This window comes from Heptranchias perlo, chromosome 16 (assembly GCF_035084215.1).
Source record: "Heptranchias perlo isolate sHepPer1 chromosome 16, sHepPer1.hap1, whole genome shotgun sequence".
NCBI lineage: Eukaryota > Metazoa > Chordata > Chondrichthyes > Hexanchiformes > Hexanchidae > Heptranchias > Heptranchias perlo.
This window is the reverse complement of record NC_090340.1, coordinates 30126294-30151602: the sequence shown is the minus strand read 5'-3', so window position 1 is coordinate 30151602 and position 25309 is coordinate 30126294. Positions and strand designations below refer to the sequence as shown.

The following is a 25309-nucleotide window of genomic DNA, read 5'->3' as shown; positions in this document are numbered from 1 at the left end:
CTTACAGGTCGGAAAGTTACAACCGTGGTTGAACAACATTCCTGCCAACCATGGGCGGTCTGCTAGGACTCCCGCTGAGTATTGAGCATGACTGGGAGCATGCAGAGAGGCGACGCACAGCAGGTCAAGCTACGAGGAGACGGAGGACGAGGAGGCGCAGGGCACTGAGCAGGAGGCCGTATCCAATGAGGGCCTTCCGGGACCAATTCTCTTACCTCAACATGACCGAGGAGGATTGCATGCAACACCTGAGGTTCACCAAGAAAACAGTGACTGAGATCTGTCAACTGGTGCGGCCACATCTGCAGCCTCAGAGCAAAGCAAGGACAGCAAGCATTGCCTGTGCCTGTCAAGGTCACCGTGGCGCTGAATTTCTACGGCTCAGGATAATTTCAGGCCTCTGCTGGCGACATGTGCAACATCTCACAGTATGCAGTGCACTGCTGCATAAGGGAGGTCACAGATGCACTGTACAGATGAGGGACAGGTTCATCACCTTCCCTCTCGACAGAGACAATCAGAACGAGCGAGCACGGGGGTTTGCCCGCATCGCTGGCTTCCCCACTGTGCAGGGTGCCATTGACTGCGTGCATATTGCTCTGCGTGCCTCCACATCAACTCAGCCGTCTTTGTCAACCAAAAGGGCTTCTACTCCCTCAACATGCAGCTGGTGTGCGACCACACGCATCGAATCATGGATGTCGATGCCCGCTACCTTGGGAGCAGTCATGACGCCTTCGTCATGCGACAGTCCAATGTGCCAGCTATCTTTCACCCGGCTCGGCAAGTTAAAGGCTGGCTACTGGGCGACAAGGGCTATCCCCTCACGCCGTGGCTCATGACGCTGGTCAGGAACCCACACACACGTGCACATCAGGCCTATAATGAGAGCCATGCTGCCACACGTAACATTGTGGAGCACACCACAGGCCTCCTCAAACAACGCTTCCGCTGCCTGGACCGGTCTGGAGGAGCCCTGCAGTACTCCCCTGAGTGGGTGGGCAGATTTTTGGTGGTCTGCTGCATGCTGCACAACCTCGCCATCATGAGGGACCAACCTTTGCCACCAATGATCAGAGAAGACCCTGAACCAGAGGTGGAGGAGGAGGCTGAGGAGGAAGAGGCGGAGGAGCAGGAGAAGGAAGAGGAGGAGGAGGAGGAGGGGGTGGAGCCGGAAGAGGAAGTGGAGGAAGACGCAAGGGTGCAACAGGAACCACACGCCTTGTCTGTAAGGGCTCTGCGTGCTCGCCTGATCTGTGCCCGCTATCAATAATTTGAACTACATCTTCCAACTCACCAACAATCCTACACTCCCCACCTTTCCGCTTCCACAAGACAATCAAATCGCCCTCCATCTGATTTCACAGATGTCCTTCTCAGCTCATTGCATAAATAAAAACCACCACCAATTGCAAAATCAAAGTCTCATTTATCAATGAATAAATGAAATTATGGAAACAGAACAGAACTATTCACCCTTGTGCATTGCCATAGTGCCTGTTGCTCGTGTGCCTTTGCCTTTCCTAATGCTCCGACGAGGTGCTTCCCCAGTAGCTGGAGCATGGGTGGTGGGAGGCTGCTGGCCTTCAATGGAGGAGCGTGCAGGTGGCCTTGGAGGACGACCTTGAACAGCTCTGGGCCAGGAGGGCCCGGCTTCAGACTGCACCAGCGCAGCATGGCCTGCAGCAGTCTAGCCTGGCTGGCCGATAGGCAACAACAGGGGCACTGACGGAGTGGCAGGGGTGGGAGCAGGAAGGCTGTCGTCCTGAGAGAGGACAGCGGGTCCGACTGCCATGGCGCCACTGCCACTCTCCCGGGGCGACGCCTCAGCAATCCTGGTGATCAGCTGGAGAATGGATTGCTGGAGTGCTTTGACGCCCTGGATGCCCCATTCCACAGTGGTCCCTAGACCTACAATAGCAGTAGTCTGAGCTTCCAAGGCAGCAGTCTGAGCTGCAAAAGCAGCAGTCAGACCTTAGATGGCAGATGTTTGTGCTGCAATGGAAGCTGTTACATCAGTCATCAGACACTGCATCGTGGTGGGTTCCACAGGTGCGCTGATGGAGGTGACCACCCGTTCCATGTTGGAAAGGATGGCCTCCAAGCTCTGCGCAAAGCCCTGTGCCAAGTTGGAGCTGGACTCCTCCATGCCCCTTCTCATTGTGCACAGGCTTTCTGGCAGGTTTTCCATTGCCCCAAGCATTTGGTGGTGTACGCCCATCAGCTGTCTTCTGTAGCCTGGCCCATTGAAGTCCTCATCTGACTCCTCTGCGGCAGAACCAGTGAGCGATCTCACCCTCCGGTAAGCTGGCTCCTGTGCTCTTGTGCTCGGTGTATCACCACGTGCAGATCCCTCCTCTAACCTAACCTCTAAAGGACGTGCAGTGTCAGTCTCTGAGCTGGTGGAAGCAAGTGTCAGATCGAGTGATGGTGTGGCTTCAGTGACCCCCTCCCCCTCCTCGGACGGTGCCGCCACGTGTTCTTGGGTATCTGCAATTGCAAAGGGAAACAGGTTGAGTTGTGGAGTGGGGAGAGGAGCAAGTAAGAGGTCTGTGCTGACAGCATGTGCAGCACGTGAGTCAGAAAAGATTATTGGGAGGAGGGACTTGTGGAAAAGGAGAAGGAGCATTAGATATGCAGAGACCCCCTTCATCGGGACCTCCAGCTTGGCATGTTGTGACAGCTGCAGCGACGGCCCACCCAATGATCCGAAGCAATGTCTCCTCTAGTGGGGGTGAGGATGTGTAAGTGTGCCCGTCCACCCTCAGGTCCCTCCTGCTGCTGGCTGTTATGTACCACCTTCTCCTGCAAGGTGTGTGGATGATGTGCTTGTCATGGTCAAATAGCTGCCAGTTTGTGTGACTTGAGTGGTGGTTGTGTGGCCTGCAAGTGTGGTACTATGTGCAGGTGAGATGGAGCACGCCGAGTGCAGCATTGCGTATGGATGGGCAGTGTTTGTTGGTGGGTGGGTGATGGAGGGTGTCGTGCGTGGAGCAGTGGTGCAGTTGGTAGGATGTGGCATTTGACAGTTGCATTCACTCTCCTTGACCACTCGTGTCAAATCATTGAACTTCTTTCGGCACTGCACCCACGTGCATGGTGCAATGCTCCTGGCATTTACTTCCTGCACCACATCCTGCCAATGCCTGCAGAGCGGCAGTTTGGAGGGTCTCCAGCCACCCTGCGGGTACATGTTGGCCCTCCTTTCGTCCACACCTTCCACCAGGGCCTCCAGAGCATCATCAGAGAAGTGTGGAGCCCTCTCTCGTGCCAGCTATTCTCATGGCCATCTTTCCCTCTTTCAAGTAAGCTGTGTACCTGCCATTTGCAATGTGCACCTGCAACTTTAAGAGGTGCAGGCTGCTGATGACATGCGCTGTGCACGCCCCATTTCCAACTTCCTGATTCTCCATGCAGCCTCTCAGCAGCGTGGGTTGCGCTGGCTGCATGGAGATATCATGATAATTTGCAGGTAGCACAAAGTTCACATGCTGCCTGCATAGGGTCCATCGGGCGCGGGGTACTAACGCATCGCGCTACCCAAGCCCGAAACGGACCCTTATCCAATTTCTCCCCCATTGTCTTTCAGATGTGATATTACGCCTAGGCCTTGTCTGCCTGCTTATGTGGATGTAAAAGATCCTATGGCGTTATTTGAAAAAGAGCAGGGGAGGTATGCGGACAAACATTTAACTCTTGACCAACACCACCAAAAACAGATTAACTTGTCATTCCTCTCATTGTTTTTGCTGTGTGCAAATTGACTGCCATATTTACCTACAAAACAATCGTGATTACACTTCAAAAGTAATCAATTGGCTGTAAAGGTCTTTGCGATGTCTTGAGGATGTGAAAGATGCAATATAAATGCATGTTCTTTCTTTACCCAAGAGGCATAAAATTAACAGATGTTTTTAATGAGAATAAATGTAAGATTATAGATTGAGAGACAATATTCAATTTTCATAGAAAATGCCTGAAAAAATTGATGTGGGGAAGATGGATTTTGAAGGGGATCTGTCGGTATTGTGGGCCAGCCTCAACATAAAAATGAAGCAGCCATCAATAAAGGAAACAAGATAAATCATATCTAACAACTAAAAACTATTGGGGGTAATTTTGATTTTGTACGATAGTGTAAAACGAGTGATAGCGAATCGGCAGCCCGTTTTACATCTTTCCCAATTTTTATTTCCATTGACTTCAAGTCAAGTGGGGCACTTTTCATCATTCTCTCTTACCTGAAGAACCTTGGGGGGAAATATGATTGAAATCTTTGAAACGTTGAGCAGTATAGAGAATGTAGAAGTAAAAAAATTCCCTAAACAATAAGGTGGCATGAGCTAAAGATTGGGAAATCAAGGGCTGAACTTTTAGCTGCAACTCTCTTCCCACAAAATAATATTAATATATGGAATAAACTACCAGTTGTAATTGCTTGAAAATTGTTAATTCATTTTACAACATGCATGAGTTACATTTGAAGATAAAGATACTAGAGAATTACTAAAATGAGACCCACTAACGATAGTCCTAAACATGTCTATGTATGAGTGTCCCAGGGCAACTCAACATGTTGTAAGACTATGGAGATGGGATGACAAAAAAAAATTAATGAAGTTATCTCATTCTTTACTTCTTGCTCTCTCGTGATTTTAAGTCACAAATGTGTCTTTTAACTAAAAAAGAGAAATATCTTTATTTTTGTTCACAACTAACAGCCTGCTAATGAAGCTGCAAATTTCCTGCAATTTTGTTCATGAGTAATTAGTTATGGTGAAAAATAGGCATTCTTCTATTTTTTTGCTGTACCAGGAACCTCAGCCTGAAAGAATCTATTTTAATTCACAGTTGTTCAGACGCATGACAATGTGTTTACCTTTCTGTCAGGTCTTGCTCCAGAGATCCCACACAGTCTGTTCTTAACAGAGTCAAAGAAATGGGAGAAATATTTTGTCACCATTACACACAGTCCACCAAGGATCACACTGGCTTCTCAATAGGTCAGTACAGGTGATGCTAAACAGAAGTAACAGCATATATTAATGAAAAACCACAACCAAAGAGCACAATGGGAATAAATTGTTGCTTTATGATTGTTAATTGTCAATAGATTGTATTGTTAATTTATTCTTCCATATAAAAATGAACATTGAGTTTTAAATTTTAAGAAAATAATACTGGGGACATGACTCGAACAGGTTTTTGTCAGAAACTCTTAACAAATACCATTAATTATAGGCTAAGAATGCTAGGCTGGAGCTTCGGTTATTGGGTTGCTCGTTGTTGCCCATTTCTTGGTCCCAATTTTCAAATCAAATTGCAGATGCGTTGGGGGTGGGGGGGCTGCGAAAATCCGAGCGGGTAAGCAAGCTGGCCCCAACCCGCCGACTCCCAGGTTTCCCACAGACGTGCCTGTGTGTGCGCGCGCGCTTCCGGAATGCGGAAGTCCCGCCGGCTTTAAAGAACCAAATGTACCTCCTTGAGGTACTTAAGGTACTTTATTTCTGACGTGGATAGTTAAAACGATTTTAAACTTAACCTGGGCGACTTTCCCACGGCTTACGATTCATGGAAGGGCCGGATCAGGCAAAAATAAACGAAATAAATTAAATAAAAAACCATTGCACAAAGTTTAAAAAACAAAATAAACCTACCTTTCCACCGATGTCACCTGCACCCTCCTGCTCCGATGTCCGATGTCCCCCTCTTTGATGTTCCCCTCTTCCCCCGATGCCTCCCTCTCCGATGTCCCTCTGAGCCCCCGATGTCTCCCTCTCCGATTTCCCGCTCACCCCCCCGATCTCTCCCTCTCCCCCCCCCGATCTCTTCCTCTCCCCCACTGATCTCCCCCTCTCCCACCCGATCTCCCCCTCTCCCACCCGATCTCCCCCTCTCCCACCCAATCTTCCCCTCTTCCCCCCCCCCGATCTCCCTTCTCCCCCCCCCCGATCTCCCTTCTCCCACCCCCAACCTTTCCCTCTCCCACCCAATCTTCCCCTCTCCCCTCCCGATCTCCCCCTCCCCCGATCTTCCCCTCTCCCCCCCCCCCCCCCCCCCCCCCCGCCGATCTTCAGCACCCTCCACTCTCTGTTCCCGCACCGGATGACGTCTCTCTCTCTCTCTCTTTCTCTTTCTCTTTGCCCCACTCAGTGTTGCAGCTCCTTTTAGCAGCCAGCCTGTCAATCAGGCTGGCTGCCGGGCGCGAAATCTGGTAACAACTTTAATCACCATCAATTCCATCGCGATCACGTCGGAAAAGGTAAGTTTTTTTTATTCAGGTTTGCCACGCGCACCTTCACCCCCCGCTGCCATCCTGCCACCATTTCAAAATTGAGCCCCTTGAGTCCTCTGGATGTCTGCAGTCCATGTCAATCATGGCAAACCCTTTCCCTCTTAATTTAGGTTCATTTCCTGCTCGTCCTGATTCATTTTGTGTCGTTCTTAGCCCACCTTGACCATGCCCCTCCAAATCTCACTCTGTCTCACCTAGGTTTATTCCTGACTGCCCCCAACTGTGCCAACCCACTCCCGCCTGAGTCCTTCTTTATCTTTTCTCTTCAGCTGTTCCTATTTCCTATCACTAAGGGTGATGCAGTTTTCATTATGGTTGAGTTAAGGAGTGAGTATTCTTATCTGTGTTACAGTAAATTATTTCTCTGGAAGGAAGTGATAACTAGCAGTTGATTGTGCAAAATGGGCATGTTAATATGGTTGGTCTTTACTTGCACAGACTATGCTACCAAGTGCCTTCGACTTGCAGAGGTTCTTTACTACAAAGTCCTGGAATCAGTCATTGAGCAGGAAAAGAGGAGGTTAGGAGAGATAGATCTGACCGTAAGTACAAATTAAGAGATTTTAAAAAGCAGGGAAAACTTAGGAATTTCTGCTTACAATGTTAGCAGCAAGCATTCGCACACAAATATCACAAAATAGTCAACTTTAGGTTGAACTATTACATGAATTGTGGTTAGTTTTCACACAAAATTGCCATCTGCAATGTGCCAAAATTGAAACTTTTTCTTTCTACGTTTGAATTGTATATTACCCCTTGTCACTCACAGTATTTTTAAAAATTACACATGAACCCTTAATTCTGCTGGTGGCAGGCTCCCCAATGTCCTTAGTCCATTTTGAGTCATGTTCTTTTTAAATGTTGTGACCATGGAGCAATAAGTTTCTTAAGCTCCCTTCCATGATTGATGCCTGCCCCCACCACCCCATGCACCAGTGTGGTTGCTGGCACTACTGGCTGACAAACATGCCAGAATTGGGAGGAAGCTCAAATCAGAGGTACAACAAAATGTTGTTTTTGTTACTGTTTAAAGTTTGGAAACTGTCACAATTTCTCCTCAGTTGGAACTAGCCTTAGTGATGTTACAAAGCTTTTGATAAACAGCCCATTGTTCTGATTTCAAATTATATTTAATGTTTGTCTTACTTTTTATGTTAAGAGTTTTGATTTTTTGTATGTCTTTCGCCACACATTTCTATGTTTTTTTTCATGTGTGATGATATCACAATTATGAACAAATGGCCATGGGAAAAAAATTAGCATGCACTCCCATGATGGTCAAGTGGAACAGTATTAAGCCTTACAGACCAGAAGGTCCCAAAGATATTGTATATGCATAACAAGGAATCAATCAAATTAATGTCTGATGTTCTTGGTTTACATTTATCAAGTGTGGCAAATGTCTTTGCTTCTCATACAGGGGATATTGGAACAAGACATATTTCATCGATCTCTTCTGGCTTGCTGCCTTGAAATAGTTATCTTTTCCTATAAACCTCCGGGAGACTTTTCATGGATCATTGAGATCTATGACCTTCCACCCTATCACTTTTATAAGGTAAGCAATGCACAACAGTATTAATAGACCTTCTAGTAACCATTTTAAATGAATACTCCAGAATGAGGCCCAATAGCAGTCTTTTCCTTGAGAAATTGCTTGAAAAAATGCACTGTCTTTATTTTTCTGGTAATTATTATTTATTATTATTGAAATCAACTCGTGATGTGTTCTTCCTTCACATTTTCAAGACTCGCAACACTAAAGAGGGCCCTGATTTTCCTCCGCCCCTTCTCCACTGGCAGAAATCTGGTGGTGCACTTATGGAACCGTCCCCTATTAACCTCAGTTGAATCCAGCTGTATTTCTTGTTCAGCTCATTTAAATGGCCTGTGTGAGCACTGAGCAGGGCTACTGCCTGGGAAGTGATGTTCACACCAAATTGGGGAAGAGAAGTTGTATATTGCTGCAGGTCTTAAAGTCAGCACAGGTTCCTGGCAATATTTTGGCCATGCTTGCTGCAGTGAGAAACAACAGTCAGAAAGATTCCAGCCCCACTGTGCAGTCCTGCAGTCCTTCAGTTCCTTGAAGTGGAAAACAAAATGTTCCAGAAGGCTCAGTAGGTCACTGGCTGCCCCTTTACAGATTCACCAATCTGAAGGAGCAACCAGCAACTTCTACTGCCCAGTTTCCCTGGGTGGTCTTCAGAGCAGGCATCTGCCGGTCGTGATCCGCAGTGATGCAGGAGGTGTTAATGAGGTCATTCTCAGTTCAATTACATAGAACTTAAATCCTCCAACCCCCCCACGTCGATGATATGCGAGGAAATGCGCATCAAGCATAAAGGGGAGGGGGACCCAACCAGACAGATCTCTGATCCTATTGCTTCTGCTTAAAGTTTCGGGAACTGGCACGCATACAATATTAGGCACAGGAAAATCAACCCATATGTCTTTACTTAGCATGGCTGCCAACAAGCCTTGCTTTGTCTTATGGAGCAGAAGAGGATGCTGGAGCCAAGTCTAAGCAAAGAAATGTCATAATACAGTGGCTCAGCCTCGAAAATGTTGAGATGTCAGTGACCCTGCTGAGGATGTTGGCCACTTTTTATTGAAGTGAGTGTATTTTTTTTTCCACTTATAAGCAAGAATATTGAAATAATTTTTTTAATTGGACCTATATTTTTCAAACAAACTCTTCAGGTTAAATCCATTGTTTCCCCCAGTGGTCTTTACGTAAATTTGTCAGGCTGTTTTCTGATCTGGAAGTCTGTCTCATGACCTGCATTGACATTTTTACTCCAAATCAACCCAAATGCTTGATCCCTAATATAAACCTGTTTGGTGTATTGCATGATGTTGCACACAATCCCAAATTATTCCTGGTTGTAGGAAAATGCTATCTAGAATTATTCTACCTTAGGGGAAAACGACTTTGTAATAAATTCAGGTACAGTTGAGATGATGGCTACAATGGGAAATTCTTTGATGTGCATCATGTCCAGAATATTTTGTTATAAATTTTTAAAAGCTGATTGCCTATCTTGTAGGTGATAGAGGTACTTATAAGGGCAGAGGACGGTCTCTTCAGGGAGGTAGTAAAACATCTAAATCATATTGAGGAAACAATCCTGGAAAATATGGCGTGGAAGCAAGAATCTCCCCTTTGGGATGGAATTAAAGATTCAGAAAACAAGGTTCCAACATGTGAGGAGGTGAGTATTCATCTTTAATTTATTGTCTGCTCTTTTATTTTACATTAATCTAATCACTATATGAACCACAAACTATGACCATCACTCTGATTTGTGGAGGAAATAAATTGCAGTAATTGGACAGCACATTGACTAGGTCTATTTCTCATTTAGTTCTGGGGCGTTAAATGCTGCAGGGACTACTGTTCTACAAATCGCATTTATTCAGACTTAAACCTTCTAAACCTCAACACTGCAGCTGCCCTACTCAACTGAAAATAAGCAGTTATCTAACAAAGAATCCGGCACACAATGGACTTAGCCCTGTGCCCATGAGCAGAAAATTAAAAATGAGCAGAAATATAGGGTAAAATTATTTATCCAGACCTGTCTATCCTGCTTGACCAAGAGCATTGTAATGAACCTGGTAATGAACAGAAGACCATGGTCCTCAATAGGAACAGGGTGGTAGCACATGAAAGTTGCAATGCAGAGCTAAACCGTCTTATTCCTACACTGCACATGCTCCACCTATTGGTACCAGGTGATGTCCGGCCTAACCAGCGGTACTTAAAGGGACTGCTGCAAGCCGCTCAGAAAATGCAGCTAGAAACGCAGTGGCATTGATTTTTGTGTGGTGTTTACACCATTTTTCTAGGGTTTCCTCAAGTCTTCTACCAAAGTTACGGTGGATGATCAGGAGAACCCCCACTGAAATTCACCCCCCCCCACCCCAGCCTTAGGGCACTCAGTTATCAGGATACATTCAAAGAACTGGCAGTTTTTTGTACTGGACTTCGAGGTGATACATTAAGGTCTTTAAAATGAAGAGAATAGATTCTGCTTAGAAATAGTTTATTTGAGCTACATGCAGAGGGAAGGACTGAGGACATCGATATAAAATACAAAAACATTGAGTTAGGTTAGATGCCAGGAAGTATTTCTTTTTGCAGAGTCATCAACTCCAGAATAGATTGACAGAACGAACATGAACAACAACTTGTATTTCTAAGTACCTTTAATGTAGAAAAACGTCCCAAGGAACTTCACAGTGCAGTGACTATGGATTCACTGCAGGCCTTCGAAACGCAGCTGGCTAAGTTCCTGAGAGTACAGGACATCTTGAGTTATAGAAGGTAGATGAGGGTTAGCCATAATTAGTGATATCAGTTACTGCAATCTCCTGGACCTTGCTTGATTGCCACTGGAGTTGTAGCGGAATTTCTCAGAGTTTTCTTTCTTAAGTTGGCCTAAGGTTTTATTTCCTCTGGGTTTTTTCCTCTCCCAGGAGATTGCGTGATTGCGCGTTGAGGACGATTTACAGGGTAGGCTGCACCATGTCTGGATGGAACAAGCTAGATGGACTAGTTGGCCTTTTCTTGTCCTTTTTCGTATATTCATATGTTCATAAATTTGTTTCATTTAGGATCCTTGCAGCTATCAGTAAATCCATTCAAATTGAACTCAGATTCGAGAGATAAAAGCACAGTGAACTTTAGAACTAGGTAAAATGGACCTCAGCTTTGAGGTAGCTCAACACTGAGATGAAGGAAAACAAGACTTTAAAATTTAAGATTTTTGTGCACAACACAAAAAAGTCATAATTTTTTCAATTATAAGAATACAAAATGATATATGTTATCAATGTTGTATTTACTTCATGAAAATTACAATCAATAATTTCATATACCAGAAAGAAGTCTCACTTTGGACTATAGCTTTAAAATATTTGTCTGGTACGTCTGAAATGTTGGTGAGCCACATACACATCTGCATTAAAAAAAACTTGATTAAAGCTGTGGCAAATAAAACATGGGACGTGTTTATCTTCTGGAGGTTATTTAAACTAACTTCCATTGCAGATTACTAGACTGCAGCCTAGAAATTTTTCTTTGCTTTATTACTATACGAATGCTTAACGCATTGTGACATTCCTCAGTTTACCATTTTAACTGCTGGCTTAATAATCGCTGTTAAAATGGCGATCGGTGGAATATCATATATAAACAGCAAATTATAGCTTAATATCACAGTTGAGCATTCAAAAGGGATGGAGTGCAACACAATGTATTTTTTTCAGGAAAGGTTGAATACTTCATCTTATTAACAGAAAACAATTTGAAGCAACCAAGGCAAAGTATTAGCTGGTGAAATGTTGCAACAAACAGAATCGATTTAGAATTTGTACGTTCCTTTAGGTGATGCCACCACATTACTTTGAAAACCTGGAGAACAGTGGGAACAGTGGGATGTCCTCTCCCATTACTTACACACGACTAAAGGAGGTTCGTGCTGAGGGTGGCAAGAAAGGTATGTGGCTCGACTTAAAACTAATTTACAAGGTTGGAGGAATAAGGAGGCCACATACTCCTTGGAAAATAAGTCTAAATGAGGTAGAGGAGCAAAGGGATCTAGAGGTACAGATACACAAATCATTAAAAGTAGCAACGCAGATTAACAAGGCCATAAAAAAGAAACAAAGCACTGGGGTTCATTTCTAGAGGAATAGAATTGAAAAGCAGAGAATCTATGTTAAACTTATGTAGAACCTTGGTTAGACCACGCTTAGAGTACTGTGCACAGTTCTGGCCTCCATATTACAAAAAGGATATCGAAGCACTGGAGAATGCGCAAAAACGATTTACAAGGATGATACCAACACTGAGAGATTATAACTATCAGGAAAGACTGAACAGGCTGGGGCTCTTTACGATAGAAAAGAGAAGGCTAAGGGGTGACCTAATAGAGATCTTTAAAATCATGAAGGGGTTTGATAGGGTAGACGTAGAAAAGATGTTTTCACTTGCAGGGGAATCCAAAACTAGGGGTCATAAATACAAGATAGTCACTAATAAATCCAATAAGCCATTCAGGAGAAACAGAGAGTGGTTAGAATGTGGAACTTGCTACCACATGGAGTAGTTGAGGCAAACAGCATAGATTAAGCGGAAGCTAGATAAGTACATGAGGGAGAAAGGAATAGAATGATATGCTGATAGGTTGAGATGAACTAAGGTGGGAGGAGGCTCATGTGGAGCATAAACACTGGCTTGGACCTGGGGCCGAATGGTCTGTTTCTGTGCTGTAATTTCTAGGTAACTCTATGGCCCTACCATTTGGTAAGACTGGGCAAATGCATGCATTTTAGTAACTTCAGTATGACGTAAATTTTCATCTTGAGCTCTCCTGGTGCAGGGAGCACATGGTGGGAATTCATGATTTGCCAACTGCCACCCCTCAATTTCCAATCCATTTAAATTAATAGTATTATTTGGTGCACTTGTTTACTATTTCCCTTATGTTCTTCTTCATGTTGGCTCAGTGGGCAAGTGCACCAAATGATGTGGTACTGAGATCACGAAGATGTCAGAATTCAGTCTTTAGTCTGTACTGAGTTACGTGATTTTGAGTAGGACAGTGATGGAGATCCTACAATTACAGTTACAAAAATACTAACATGAAAATCCCAATTCCTTTCTCAGAAAATGTTTCTTCTTAAAAAATCACTAAATTGCAGTCTGAAGATATTTTATCTGTTTTACCAACAATTACTACTCAAGTGCTCTCCTGCTGCTCTTTCTAGATACCACTGTATCACCTACTACATTGCATGATCGATATAGCTCTCCGACAGCAGGTAATGCGAGAAGGAGGTTGTTTGTTGATAATGATAACAACCCAGACTCTTCTTCAAGCAACTCCCTCAGAATTTGCCAGCAACAAACAGTTAACACTGTACCAGTCCAGAATGTGACCACTGAGGCTGTTTCCATTGCACACGTCCCTGGACAGACCTTAGTAACCATGGCAACTGCAACTGTAACAGCAACCAATGGACAAACTGTTACGATACCAGTTCAAGGCAAGTGATTAAAAAAAAATTGCAGCATATACTTCCTGTCTTGTCTGCTATTATTATGGATATCTAAGCTTGAGCATGGGACTGCAAGTAATTTAAATAAGTCAATCCTATAGGATAGTTTCAAATATGAATTTTCTAGCTGCCAATACTATGAATGAGGGATGGAATGAGGTTTCCAGGAAATAGTGAGCGGTTAGTGTGTTTTTAAACCCAGCACAAAAATATTATTAACTCAGAATTACAACTGGAAACATTATTTGGAATATTTGAAACTTTCTTATTTCTTGGTGTCAGTTTTGCTAAATTCCGGTTGAAGAGTTCCTATCTCTTTTACCTTGCAGGAGATAAGTTTATTTTGATTTAAAGTTGCAAATTTAGGGCTAACAAAGAGCATCTCGTCCTTTGTACTTTTGACTATTTTGGTAAACCCCCTTCTCAAATATCTAAATTCAGTTCTTAGGATATTTACCATGATTGTTTGAGCTATTATTTACAAGAAATGTTAAAAGGTATCCATGCTTTGTCTTTAGAAAACCTCTAACTTCCTTTTTAATTTTCAGGTATTGCAAATGAAAATGGAGGCATTACTTTCATCCCGGTTCAGCTCAGTGTCACTGGTCAAGCCCAGTCTGTGGCAAATACCATTCAACCCCTTACTGCCCAGACCCTTGCCAGTAGTTTAAGCAATCCCCAGTTAGCCGGTACTGCAGTACAGATCGCTGGACAGGTGCCAATTCAACAATCCCCGGGACAGCAAAGACAAAGCCAGCACCAAGTGGCAGCGAGCAACAGACCCAAAAAGACAGGCTCAGTAGCTCTGTTCTTTAGAAAGGTATGTTTCTTTATGGGTGTGAGAGTGAAGTTTTATTAAGGCGAAGTACATCAGCACTAGGGAAAGAAATACTTTTTATTCCCGGTGTCAGCTTCAAATACCCAACGTATAGCCGCCAGGAACTGAGTAATTTAAGCAGTTTAATCTTGGATTGTTAAGAGTCAGCAGAGATTAGATTTTCATTGGGTAAGTCATCGGCTTTCAAATTAGAGTCCCAGGGCCCAAGCGGGTCTTTCCAGGGGGAATATTTCCTTTACTTATTATTTATAACAAAATTGTAACCAGGAACATAGGAACGGGAGTAGGCCATTTAGCTCCTCGAAACTGTTCCGCCATTCAATGAGATCATGGCTGATCTGTGACCTAACACCATATACCTCCCATAGCCCAATATCCCTTAATTACTTTGGTTAACAAAAAACATAGAATCATAGAAAGTTACGGCACAGAAAGAGGCCATTCGGCCCATCGTGCCCGTGCCGGCCAAAAAGAGCTATCCAGCTTAATCCCACTTTCCAGCACTTGACCCATAGCCCTGTAGGTTACGCCACTTCAAGTGCACATCCAAGTGCTTCTTAAATGAGTTGAGGGTTTCTGCCGCTACCACCCTTTTAGGTTATGACTTCCAGACCCCCACCACTCTCTGGGTGAAAAAATTTCTCCTCAGCTTATTCCATTTGCCTTCCAGATTACCTGCTGCACCTGTATGTTGACTTTTTGTGTTTCAAGTACGAGGACACCCAGATCCCTCTGTACCGCAGCATTGTGTAGTATTTCTCCATTCAAATAACATTTTGCTTTTTTATTTTTCCTCCCAAAATGGATGACTTCACATTTTCCCACATTATATTCCATCTGCCAAATTTTTGCCCATTCACTTAACTTGTCAACATACCTTTGCAGAGGCTTTGTGTCCTCATCGCAACTTGCTTTTCCACCTATCTTTGTATCATCAGCAAATTTGGCCACAAGACACTCTGTTCTTTAATCCAAGTCATTGATATATATTGTAAATAGTTGAGGCCCCAGCACTGAGCCCTGCGGCACCCCACTAGTTACAATTTGCCATTTTGAAAATGACCTTTTTATCCCGACTCTTTGTTTTCTGTTAGTTAGCCAATCCTCTATCCATGCCAGTATATTACCCCCAACACCATGAGCTCTTATCTTGTGCAGTAATCTTTTATGTGGCACCTTATCAAATGCCTTTTGGAAATCCAAATATACTGCATCCATTGGTTCCCCTTTATCCACCCTGCCCGTTACTTCGTCAAAGAACTCTAATTAATTTGTCAGACACGATTTCCCCTTCATAAAACCATGTTGACTCTTCTTGATTGTATTATGAGTCTCCAAATGTCCTGCTACTACTTCCTTAATAATGGATTCTAGCATTTTCCCAATGACAATTTCCCAAAGGCTAACTGGTCTATAGTTACCTGCTTTCTGTCTCACTCCCTTCTTGAATAGGGGTGTTATGTTTGCGGTTTTCCAATCCGCTGGGACCTTTCCAGAATCTAGCGAATTCTGGAAGATTACAACCAATGCATCCACTATCTCTGCAGCCACTTCCTTTAAGACCCTCGGATGCAAGCCATCAGGTCCAGGGGACTTGTCAGCCTTTAGACCCATTAGTTTACCTAGTACTTTTTCTTTAGTGATAGTGATTGTTTTTAGTTCCTCCCTCCCCTTTGCCCCTTGATTTTCTACTATTATTGGTTTATTATTAGTGTCTTCTACTGTGAAGACAGATACAAAATATCTGTTTAATTCCTCTGCCATTTCCTTGTTTTCCATTATTATTTCCCCAGTCTCATCCTCTAAGGGACCAATGTTTACTTTAGCTACCCTCTTCCTTTTTATATACTTGTAGAAGCTTTTACAGTCAGTTTTTATATTTCTTGCTAGTTTACTCTCATGATTTATTTTCTCCCTCTTTAGTCATCCTTTGCTGGTTTTTAAAGTTTTCCCAATCTTCGGGCTTACCAGTAATCTTTGCCATGTTGTATGCTTTTTCTTTTAACCTGATACCATCCTTTACATCCTTAGTTCACCCTTTTTGTGGAGTCTTTCCTCCTCACAGGGATATATTTTTGTTGCGAGTCATAAAATATCTTTTAAAATGTTTGTCACTGTTTATCCACCATCATACCATCGAATCTGTTTACCCAGTCCACTTTCGCCAATTCCGGTCTCATTTCTTTATAATTGCCCTTATTTAAGTTTAATACGATGTGGAGATGCCGGTGATGGACTGGGGTTGACAATTGTAAACAATTTTACAACACCAAGTTATAGTCCAGCAATTTTATTTTAAATTCACAAGCTTTCGGAGGCTACCTCCTTCCTCAGGTGAACGATGTGGAAATACATCGTTCCAGTATTTTCAGACCCAAGTATTTTCAGACCCAAGATCCTCGCTCTCAAACTGGATGAGAAATTCTATCATTTTATGATCACTTGAGATCATTAATTAATCCTGTTTCGTTACCCATTACCAGATCCAAAATGGCCTGTTCCCTGGTTGGTTCCCCGATGTATTGGTCTAAGAAACAGTCCCTAATACACTCTATGAATTCCTCCTCAGGGCTATTTTTGCCAATTTGATTTGTCCAATCTATGTGAAAGTTAAAATCACCCATGATTATTACATTACCTCTTTTACAAGCCCCTCTTATTTCCTGATTAATATTTTGCCCTACAGTGTAGCTATTGTTAGGGGGCCTATATACTACTCCCACCAGTGATTTCTTTCCCTTGCTATTTCTTACCTCCACCCAAATTGATTTGACATCTTGGTCTTCTGAGCCAAGATCATTTCTCACTATTATACCAATTTAATCTTTTATTAACAGAGCTACCCCACCACCTTTACCTTTTTTCTTATCCTTCCGAAATGTTAAATAACCCTGAATATTTAGCTCCCAACCTTGGTCACCTTGCAACCACGTCTCTGTGATGGCCACAAGATCATACCCATTTGTTTCTATTTGTGCTGTCAATTCATCTATCTTATTACGAATGCTGCGCGCATTCAGATAAAGAACCTTTAATTTTGTCATTTTACCCCAGCCCCATTTGCTAGTGCACTCTTGTGTTTGTACGCACTTTACCTTCCTGACACACTCTGTTTATCATTACCCCATCACTTTCCTGTACTACTTCCTTGTCTTTTCTCTTTATCAATCTAAATTTCACCCCACCTGAGCCCTCCCCCCTCTCTATTTAGTTTAAAGCCTTCTCTACCGCCCTAGTTATTTGGTTTGCCAGAACACTGGTCCCAGCATGGTTCAGGTGAAGCCCATCCCAACGGAACAGCTCCCTTTTTCCCCAGTACTGGTGCCAGTGCCCCATGAATCAAAACCCACTTCTTCCACACCAATCTTTGAGCCACGCATTCATCTCTCTGATCTGATTTACCCTGTGCCAATTTGCTCGTGGCTCAGGTACTAATCCGGAGATTATCACCTTTGTGGTTCTGCTTTTTAATTTAGTCCCTAGCTGCTCAAACTCCCTCAGCAGAACCTTTTTCTTAGTGCTACCTATGTCGTTGGTACATGGTCCATGACAACTGGATCCTCTCCCTCCCACTCCAAGTTTCTCTCCAGCCCTGAGGAGATGTCCTTAACCCTGGCACCGGGTAGGCAATACAGCCTTCGGGACTCTTGCTCTTGGCTGCAGAGAACAGTATCTATCCCTCTAACTATACTGTCGCCTACTACAACCACATTCCTTTTTACTCCCCCCACTTTAATGGCCCCCTGAACCAAGGTGCCATGGCCAGTTTGCTCATCCTCCCTGCAGTCCCTGCACTCATCCACAAGGACTGCAAGAGCCTCATATCTATTGGACAAGAGCAGAGGCTGAGGCTCCTGCAGTGCTACCACCTGGATCCCCATACCTGTCTCACTCGCAGTCACACCCTCCTGTCCCTGACCACGTGCCAATTCTACAGTATTTAGTCTAAGGGGTGTGACTGCCTCCTGGATCAAAGTGTTCCTGCCCCTCTTTAAGCCATGTTTCAGTAATAGCTAAGATATCATACTTGCATGTGTCTATCTGTGCCCTCAGCTCATCTGCCTTATTCACTATACTCCTTGCATTGAGGTATATACTGTTAAGCAGTGCCAAACTCTTTCGTTGTCTATTTTCTAACCTTTGTTTCCTCTGCCTTCCAAACTCGCTTATTAATTTTTTGTCTTCCATTTTCAGCTCTGCTTCTCTCCCTTCTGAATCTACGCTCAGGTTCCTATCCCCTTGCCAAGCTAGTTTAAACCCTCCCCAATAGCACTGGCAAACCTCCCCACGAGGATATTGGTCCTGGCCCTGCTGAGGTGCAACCCGTCCGGCGTGTACAGGTCTCACATCCCCCACAACTGGTCCCAATGCCCAGAAATCTAAAGCCCTCCCTCCTGTACCATCTCTCTAGCCACGCATTCATCTGCTCTATCCTCCTACTTCTATACTCACTAGCGCGTAGCACTGGGAGTAATCCGGAGATTACTACCTTTGCGGTCCTGCTTATTAATTTCTTTCCAACCTCCTTAAAATCTGCCTGCAGGACCTCCTCTCTCTTTCTACCTACGTCGTTGGTACCAATATAGTCCACGACCTCTGGCTGTTGACCCTCCTTCAGAATGTTCTGCAGCCGCTCAGTGACATCCTTGACCCTAGCACCGGGGAGGCAACATGCCATCCTGGAATCATGTCTGCGGCCGCAGAAACGCCTGTCTGTTCCCCTAACTATTGAATCCCCTATTACTATTGCTTTCCTGACCTTCCTCCTCCCCCCCCCCCCCGCACCTTGTACAACTGAGACATTCATGATGCTGTGGGCTTGGCTCTGGCTGCACTCCCCAGAGGAACCCTCTCCCTCACCAGTATGGTTAGAGAGTGAGGTGCACTCAGGGGACTCCTAAACTACCTGCCTGGTCCTCCTTGTCTGTCTGGTGGTCACCCATTCCCTCTCTGCCTGCACTCTCTTAAGCTGTGGGGTGACCACCTCCTGAAATGTGCTATCCACGTAGCTCTCAGCCTCGCGGATACACTGCAGTGACGCCAGCTGCTGCTCAAGCTCCGAAATCCGGAGCTCGAGCTCCTCCAGCTGACTACACTTCCTGCGCCTATGGCCATCCAGGACACGGGAAGCGTCCTGGACATTCCACATGGCACAGGATGTGCATTCGACGAGACCAAGGTGCCCTGCCATGTCTCCATTTATTAGACTACTAACTCAACTTAACAGAAATAAACTAAAGGGTTAAAAAAAACACTCACCAATCAATCAGCGACTCACTAATCAGTTCCGTCCCTTGTGCTGACGTCACTTTAGGTGTTTTCTTTCTTTGTTTTCTTTACCCCCACCCTGGGCTCTCTGCTCTCGCTGCTGCCGCTCTTTACCCCCACTCTGGGCTCTCTGCTCTCGCTGCTGCCGCTCTTTACCCCCACTCTGGACTCTCTGCTCTCGCTGCCGCTCTTTACCCCCACTCTGGGCTCTCTGCTCTCGCTGCCGCTCTTTACCCCCACTCTGGGCTCTCTGCTCTCACTGCCGCTGCTCTTTACCCCCACTCTGGGCTCTCTGCTCTCGCTGCTGCCGCTCTTTACCCCCACCCTGGGCTCTCTGCTCTCGCTGATGCTGCTCTTTACCCCCACCCTGGGCTCTCTGCTCTCGCTGATGCTGCTCTTTACCCCCACCCTGGGCTCTCTGCTCTCGCTGCAGCTGCTCTTGTGCTAGTCTATCAATCTATCAATCTCAGATTTAAAATTAACAATTGAGCTTAGGAAGGATATCTTGGCCTTGGAGGGAGTGAAGCATGGATTTACGAGAATGATATCTGGACTCCAAGGGTTAAATTACGAGGAGAGATTACACAAACTAGGGTTGCATTCTCTGGAATTTAGAAGATTAAGGGGTGACTTAATCAAAGTTTTCAAGATATTAAGGGGATAGAGAGAAACTATTTCCGCTGGTTGGGGAGTCTAGGACTAGGGGACATAGTCTAAAAATTAGAGCCGGGACTTTCAGGAGTGAAGTCAGGAAACACTTCTACAAGCAAAGGGTGGTAGATGTTTGGAACTCTCTTCTGCAAACAGTAGTTGATGCTAGCTCAATTGTTAATTTTAAAACTGAGATTGATAGATTTTTGTTACGCAAAGGTATTAAGGGATATGGGATTAAGGCGGGAATATGGAGTTAGGTCACAGATCGGGAATATGGAGTTAGGTCACAGATCGGGAATATGGAGTTAGGTCACAGATCAGCCATGGTCTCATTGAATGGCAGAACAGGCCCAAGGGGCTAAATGGCCTACTCCTGTTCCTATTTTCTTATGAGCTAGCATCAACAGCCGTTTACGGAAGAGAGTTCCAAACATCTACCACCCTTTGCTTGTAGAAGTGTTTCCTAACTTCACTCCTGAAAGTCCTGGCTCTAATTTTTAGGCTATGTCCCCTAGTCCTAGACTCCCCAACCAGCAGAAATAGTTTCTCTCTATCTACCCTATCAGTTCCCCTTAATAACTTGATAAACTTTGATCAATCACCCCTAAATCTTCTAAGTTCCAGTGAATACAACCCTTATTGTAAATGCAAAGAATACATTTATGATTATGGTGCAAATAACAAACAAGTGGGCCCCTCCCCCGAGTTATAATACCCAGAGTTATAGAGTGAAGGCATTATTGCACATTGATCAGTTCTTTAAACTGAGGGAGAATTGTTTATCTGAAAGGCTGGAAATGGCAGTCAGGATTTGTATTTATTGTACCTGTAAGCATCTTTTTGGTTACAGGAAATATTTTCACTCTGTCATTTTCCACCTCCTATTTAGATATCTAACATTTAAAATGATCAATTTGTAAATAAAATGTTAAATTAAGCCTGTTTGCTGAATTAAAATTGGGCAACAGCTTATGTGCTCTTTTTCATTATATTTTTCATGTTTTTCGATGGTGTGCTTTCTCAGGGTTGGGTGACTCTGGATCAGTTCTCAGGCTTGCCCAAAGTTGCAACTCTCATTAAAATGAATAGAGCAGCTCTGGGCTGCAAGTCGGTGCACCTCATCTGTCACTGAGGTAGCCCAGAGAGGGGATGGCCGGATGTGGTGGGATGTCATCGGGGCAGGGAGTTTGAAATTATTTTTAAAAGTATAACAAGGTATATTCGTGTGGTCTTAGATGTTTGTCTCTGTCCTTGTTTTTGTATAACTAGGTTTATCATTTGGCAAGTGTTCGCCTGCGGGACCTCTGTGCAAAACTGGATATTTCTGATGACTTGAGGAGGAAAATCTGGACGTGTTTTGAATATTCTTTGGTCAACTGCACTGATCTTATGGTTGATAGGCACTTAGATCAGCTGCTGATGTGTGCTGTTTACATAATGGCCAAGGTAAAGTGTACATTGCGTACAGTGAAAAGTTATAATAAATGACATGTATGAAGATGTATATATTCAGCTTCCTTTAAATAATTTTCATTTTTTCTTTTAAAATGTTATTTTAATTATCTATTATCTATAAATATATTCACTGTAACGGCTATAAATATTTCTGAAGAACATTATACCAAGACTTATAGTAGTCGTGCTTCTGATATAGTGGATTGCGAAAGGTGATTAATTAATTACTTCTTAAAAAAATTTGTTAACAGAATTTTAGTTAGCAATTTAAAGTTTGTTTCAATCATTCTGTTGCCTCCTCCTCCCAGTCGCTGGGCTTAGTGTTCCTGTGACTTAAGTGTAGACACCAACCTTGTAGACACTGTTGAATGTATAAGTTCTTATCCTCTAGATCATCATTAAAAACAAAATGGTGTCACAAAATATGAGAATTCAAGTCCATCTAAATAGACATACATCCTCTATGTTTGTTAATTTATTATTTCTTGATTAAAAAAAAATACATTTTAAGTATATTTACAACAGAAAATAAGCTTGCTGAAGTCAACAACGGGTTGTGTTTGATCAGGATCAAGATTGTGAGTAAATAATATTTAACCTCTGTTCCCCTTTCCCCGGGTGTGCAGGATGGACATACCATGTATTGGGGTGGAATTTCCTGTGGGGCCTAATTGGGAAGTTACATCCGAAATTACGTCCATTCGGGTGCCCATTTTGCCGATGTTTATTTACACTCAAATGTCCTACCGATCTCATTAACAAACGATGGAATGTAAAAATGGGCATTATCAAGCAGAAATCAGCACAAACAATCAGGGCCCGAGGAAAGCACCGAACTTACACCATATATTCCTCTTTAAGTATGAAAATTAAAGTTTCAAGCCATCTAACTATCATTCATGCATATTAGACACAGTGACCTGGAATTTCCTGCGAATTGCGGCCAGAGACGAGCAATCAAGGGCGTAAATCAAATACGCAGTCTAAAAAATTGCAGACTTGTGGGAGTGAGTTACGCGCGCATGTACAATACAGCCAAATCTGCTCGATCTTTTACGATTGTCAATCGATCCCTCTGCTGAAATGCATCTCCGCTGATAAAAGTGGCCTCGCCCCCAAATTATAGAGTCTTACACGCGAGTTTCCTGCAAATGCGCTTGCTCAAGTGGGGAGGGGGTAATTTTGACTTTGTGCGATAGTGTAAAATGGGTGATAGCAAATTGGCAGCCCATTTTACATCTCTCCCAATTTTTATTTCCATTGACTTCACTAAGTTAGAAAAACAGTACTCTGTGGTACACTTTGAATCAGTATAAATAACCTTTTATTTTCAGGTAACAAAAGAAGATAGATCCTTCCAGAACATCATGCGTAGTTATAGAACCCAGCCACAGGCCAGCAGCAATGTAAGTGTTACTACTAACATTTTGGGATACAGTATATGAGTCATTTGAGAGATGACATGTGTTAAGTGTAGCCTGCTTGGGAGGAAAAAGGTAATTTTGGACCTATGGTCCCCAAAGCTCTCCGCCACTGGAATTTTCCTCATGCCTTTTCTGGGTCTGTTGTAGGCTAATTGATAGATGGACTAAGTGATACTAAGTGATGGACTAAGAGATTGATTGCTATGTTTAGTCAACAACTCCATTATCATTGTATCATGCGACTACCAGGATGGACGGTGAACAAGATGGACCTTGGTCTTTTTTCATCTAGCAATTCCTATGTTCCTATTTACTGAACAATTATAAATTTCTGGCAGTTTGTGTTTGAGGACCAGGGTCAGTTTTTGTGCAAGCGTTAAATGTAATGGGCCAGAACTTGTACAGAGCAGCGTAGCTGCAGCTCCTGCGAATTAAATTAATGAATGTACTTACTGCGGGTTCTGTGGCGTCGACTTGCTTGACTTTGAACTTTTAAAAAATTGTGCGCTATCAACTAAGTCTCTGAGCAGCGTAAGCTGATGCGCGTGGAACAGTCTGTGAGAATAGAAGACATGCCCACAAAATCTGTCAGGAAGGGAAGTCACGCCCACAAGCAGGCAAGCCGACTACATTCATTTAAAGTTAGTCCTTGTAAATAAAAAAATTAAATTTATTTTATAAAAAGCCAAAGAAATAATTGAAATAATTTAAAGAGACAGAAGGGAAAAGTAAAAAAAATTTTATTTTTTTAATTTTTAAAAATTCTTTTTTAATGACCAAAATCTATTAAGATAAGGAGTAAAGAGACTCCACATTTTTAAAATTTAATTTTTGGTTGTTTGGCATTCATTAAGACTATGGGAGAAGAGCCAAGAGGAGGACGTGGTCAGGTAAGTGTTAGATTGGGGGGGGGTCACTGGGGGTGGGGGGTGCTGTCAGTCATTGGGAGGCGTCGGGGGTCATCGTGGGGTCAGAGATTGTGGGGGTGTCGGAGATTGTAAGGGGGGGGTCGGCGATTGTGCGGGGAGTCAGAGATCATGGGGGTGGTTGCTGCAGGTAGGCTTGTTGGGCCATGGGGAAGCACTCCTGTTCCTCCAGGCCCACAAGCCGTGCTATAATTCATTCTCCTTCTTGCCTCCTCTCACATGGCATGAAGGAGAAGGCCCAGGAATCCCGGCCCCCAGGGGCTAAAATCAAAAAAGCTTTGCAAATAGAGGCCCCCAGCCTCCTTAAAATCTTTTAATGCCCAACTCGCCTCCTGAGAGCAGGTTGGGCGCCCGCCCCTCGTCCCACCCCCGTGAAAACCGGAAATAGGCAGGTTGGGGGTGGGTTTTAGATTTTTGCAATTGTTACTGCCCCCCGCCCCCAACCCACTCATTTTTTCTGGCTAATATCATGCCTCTGGTATTTTTAAGCGTACCTGTTTGATGGTGTAATTAGTTACTTTCCAGCTGGGTGGATGAGCAAGTTTGCGATTTTTCAGTGATTTCAAAGATTGCAGCATGCAATGGCCCTTTAATTCGAAGCTGTCAAATCGGTGGTGAACCACTAGGAGCAAGTTGATGATTTCTGTGTTTTAGTGTGCATGTGCAGACGCAGGAACTTGGTCCTTCGATTCGCCATTAAAAACGGAGAGCGCTATTGAGCTCCTCCATTATTTCAGGAGCAAGTTCTACCCCAATCATGTTACAATAACAAACCTTCTATCAGTTATTTACACTTAAAGATGAGGGAGAAAGGAATAGCAGGATATGCTGATAGGGTTAGATGAAGAGGGGTGGGAGGGGGCTTGTGTGGAGCATAAATGCCAGCATAGACCAATTGGGGCTGAATGGCCTATTTCTGTGCTGTAAATTCTATGTAATTCTATGTAATAAATGATTGTGGGGCTTAAAAGTTATTGTTTTCTGTAAATAACGCTCACACTGATGCAAGTTTGTATCATCTCTCTCTTCTTATGTGAGTGTATGTTTGCCCTGTCTTTTGTTTTGTAAGTTGACTTTTAATTTGCCCATTTTGTATTTATACTCTGCATCAGTAATATTTTCAAATGACACAATGGGGGTCATTTTTAACTTCGCCGCCTGGGCAGTAATCTGATGGAGCGGATCTCATTGTAGAACCCACCCTATTTTCATCCCACTGATTTCAATTAGGTAAAAATTGGGTGGGCTCTACAACAGGCGGGCAACACCACCCAGGTGGTGGAGTTGTAAATTAACCCCAATATTTGCAATTCATTCTCTGTCTATTCAGTTCTGTTGAATTGAGTTGAAACAACTTGAAGACAAGAAAAGCCATAGAGCAAGC

General features: G+C 43.7%; 1 protein-coding gene across 1 annotated transcript in view; it reads left to right on the top strand.

Annotated features, from left to right (window-relative positions):
• The window catches only part of rbl2 (retinoblastoma-like 2 (p130)), a 160778-nt gene that overhangs the window by 104858 nt on the left and 30611 nt on the right, over window positions 1–25309 (top strand). The window contains exons 10-18 of the mRNA XM_067997885.1: window positions 4891–5003; window positions 6734–6837; window positions 7716–7853; window positions 9343–9507; window positions 11685–11796; window positions 13070–13348; window positions 13909–14180; window positions 21390–21566; window positions 22910–22981. Coding sequence (XP_067853986.1) covers window positions 4891–5003; window positions 6734–6837; window positions 7716–7853; window positions 9343–9507; window positions 11685–11796; window positions 13070–13348; window positions 13909–14180; window positions 21390–21566; window positions 22910–22981 — 1432 coding nt within the window. The remainder of the gene's footprint in view (window positions 1–4890; window positions 5004–6733; window positions 6838–7715; window positions 7854–9342; window positions 9508–11684; window positions 11797–13069; window positions 13349–13908; window positions 14181–21389; window positions 21567–22909; window positions 22982–25309) is intronic.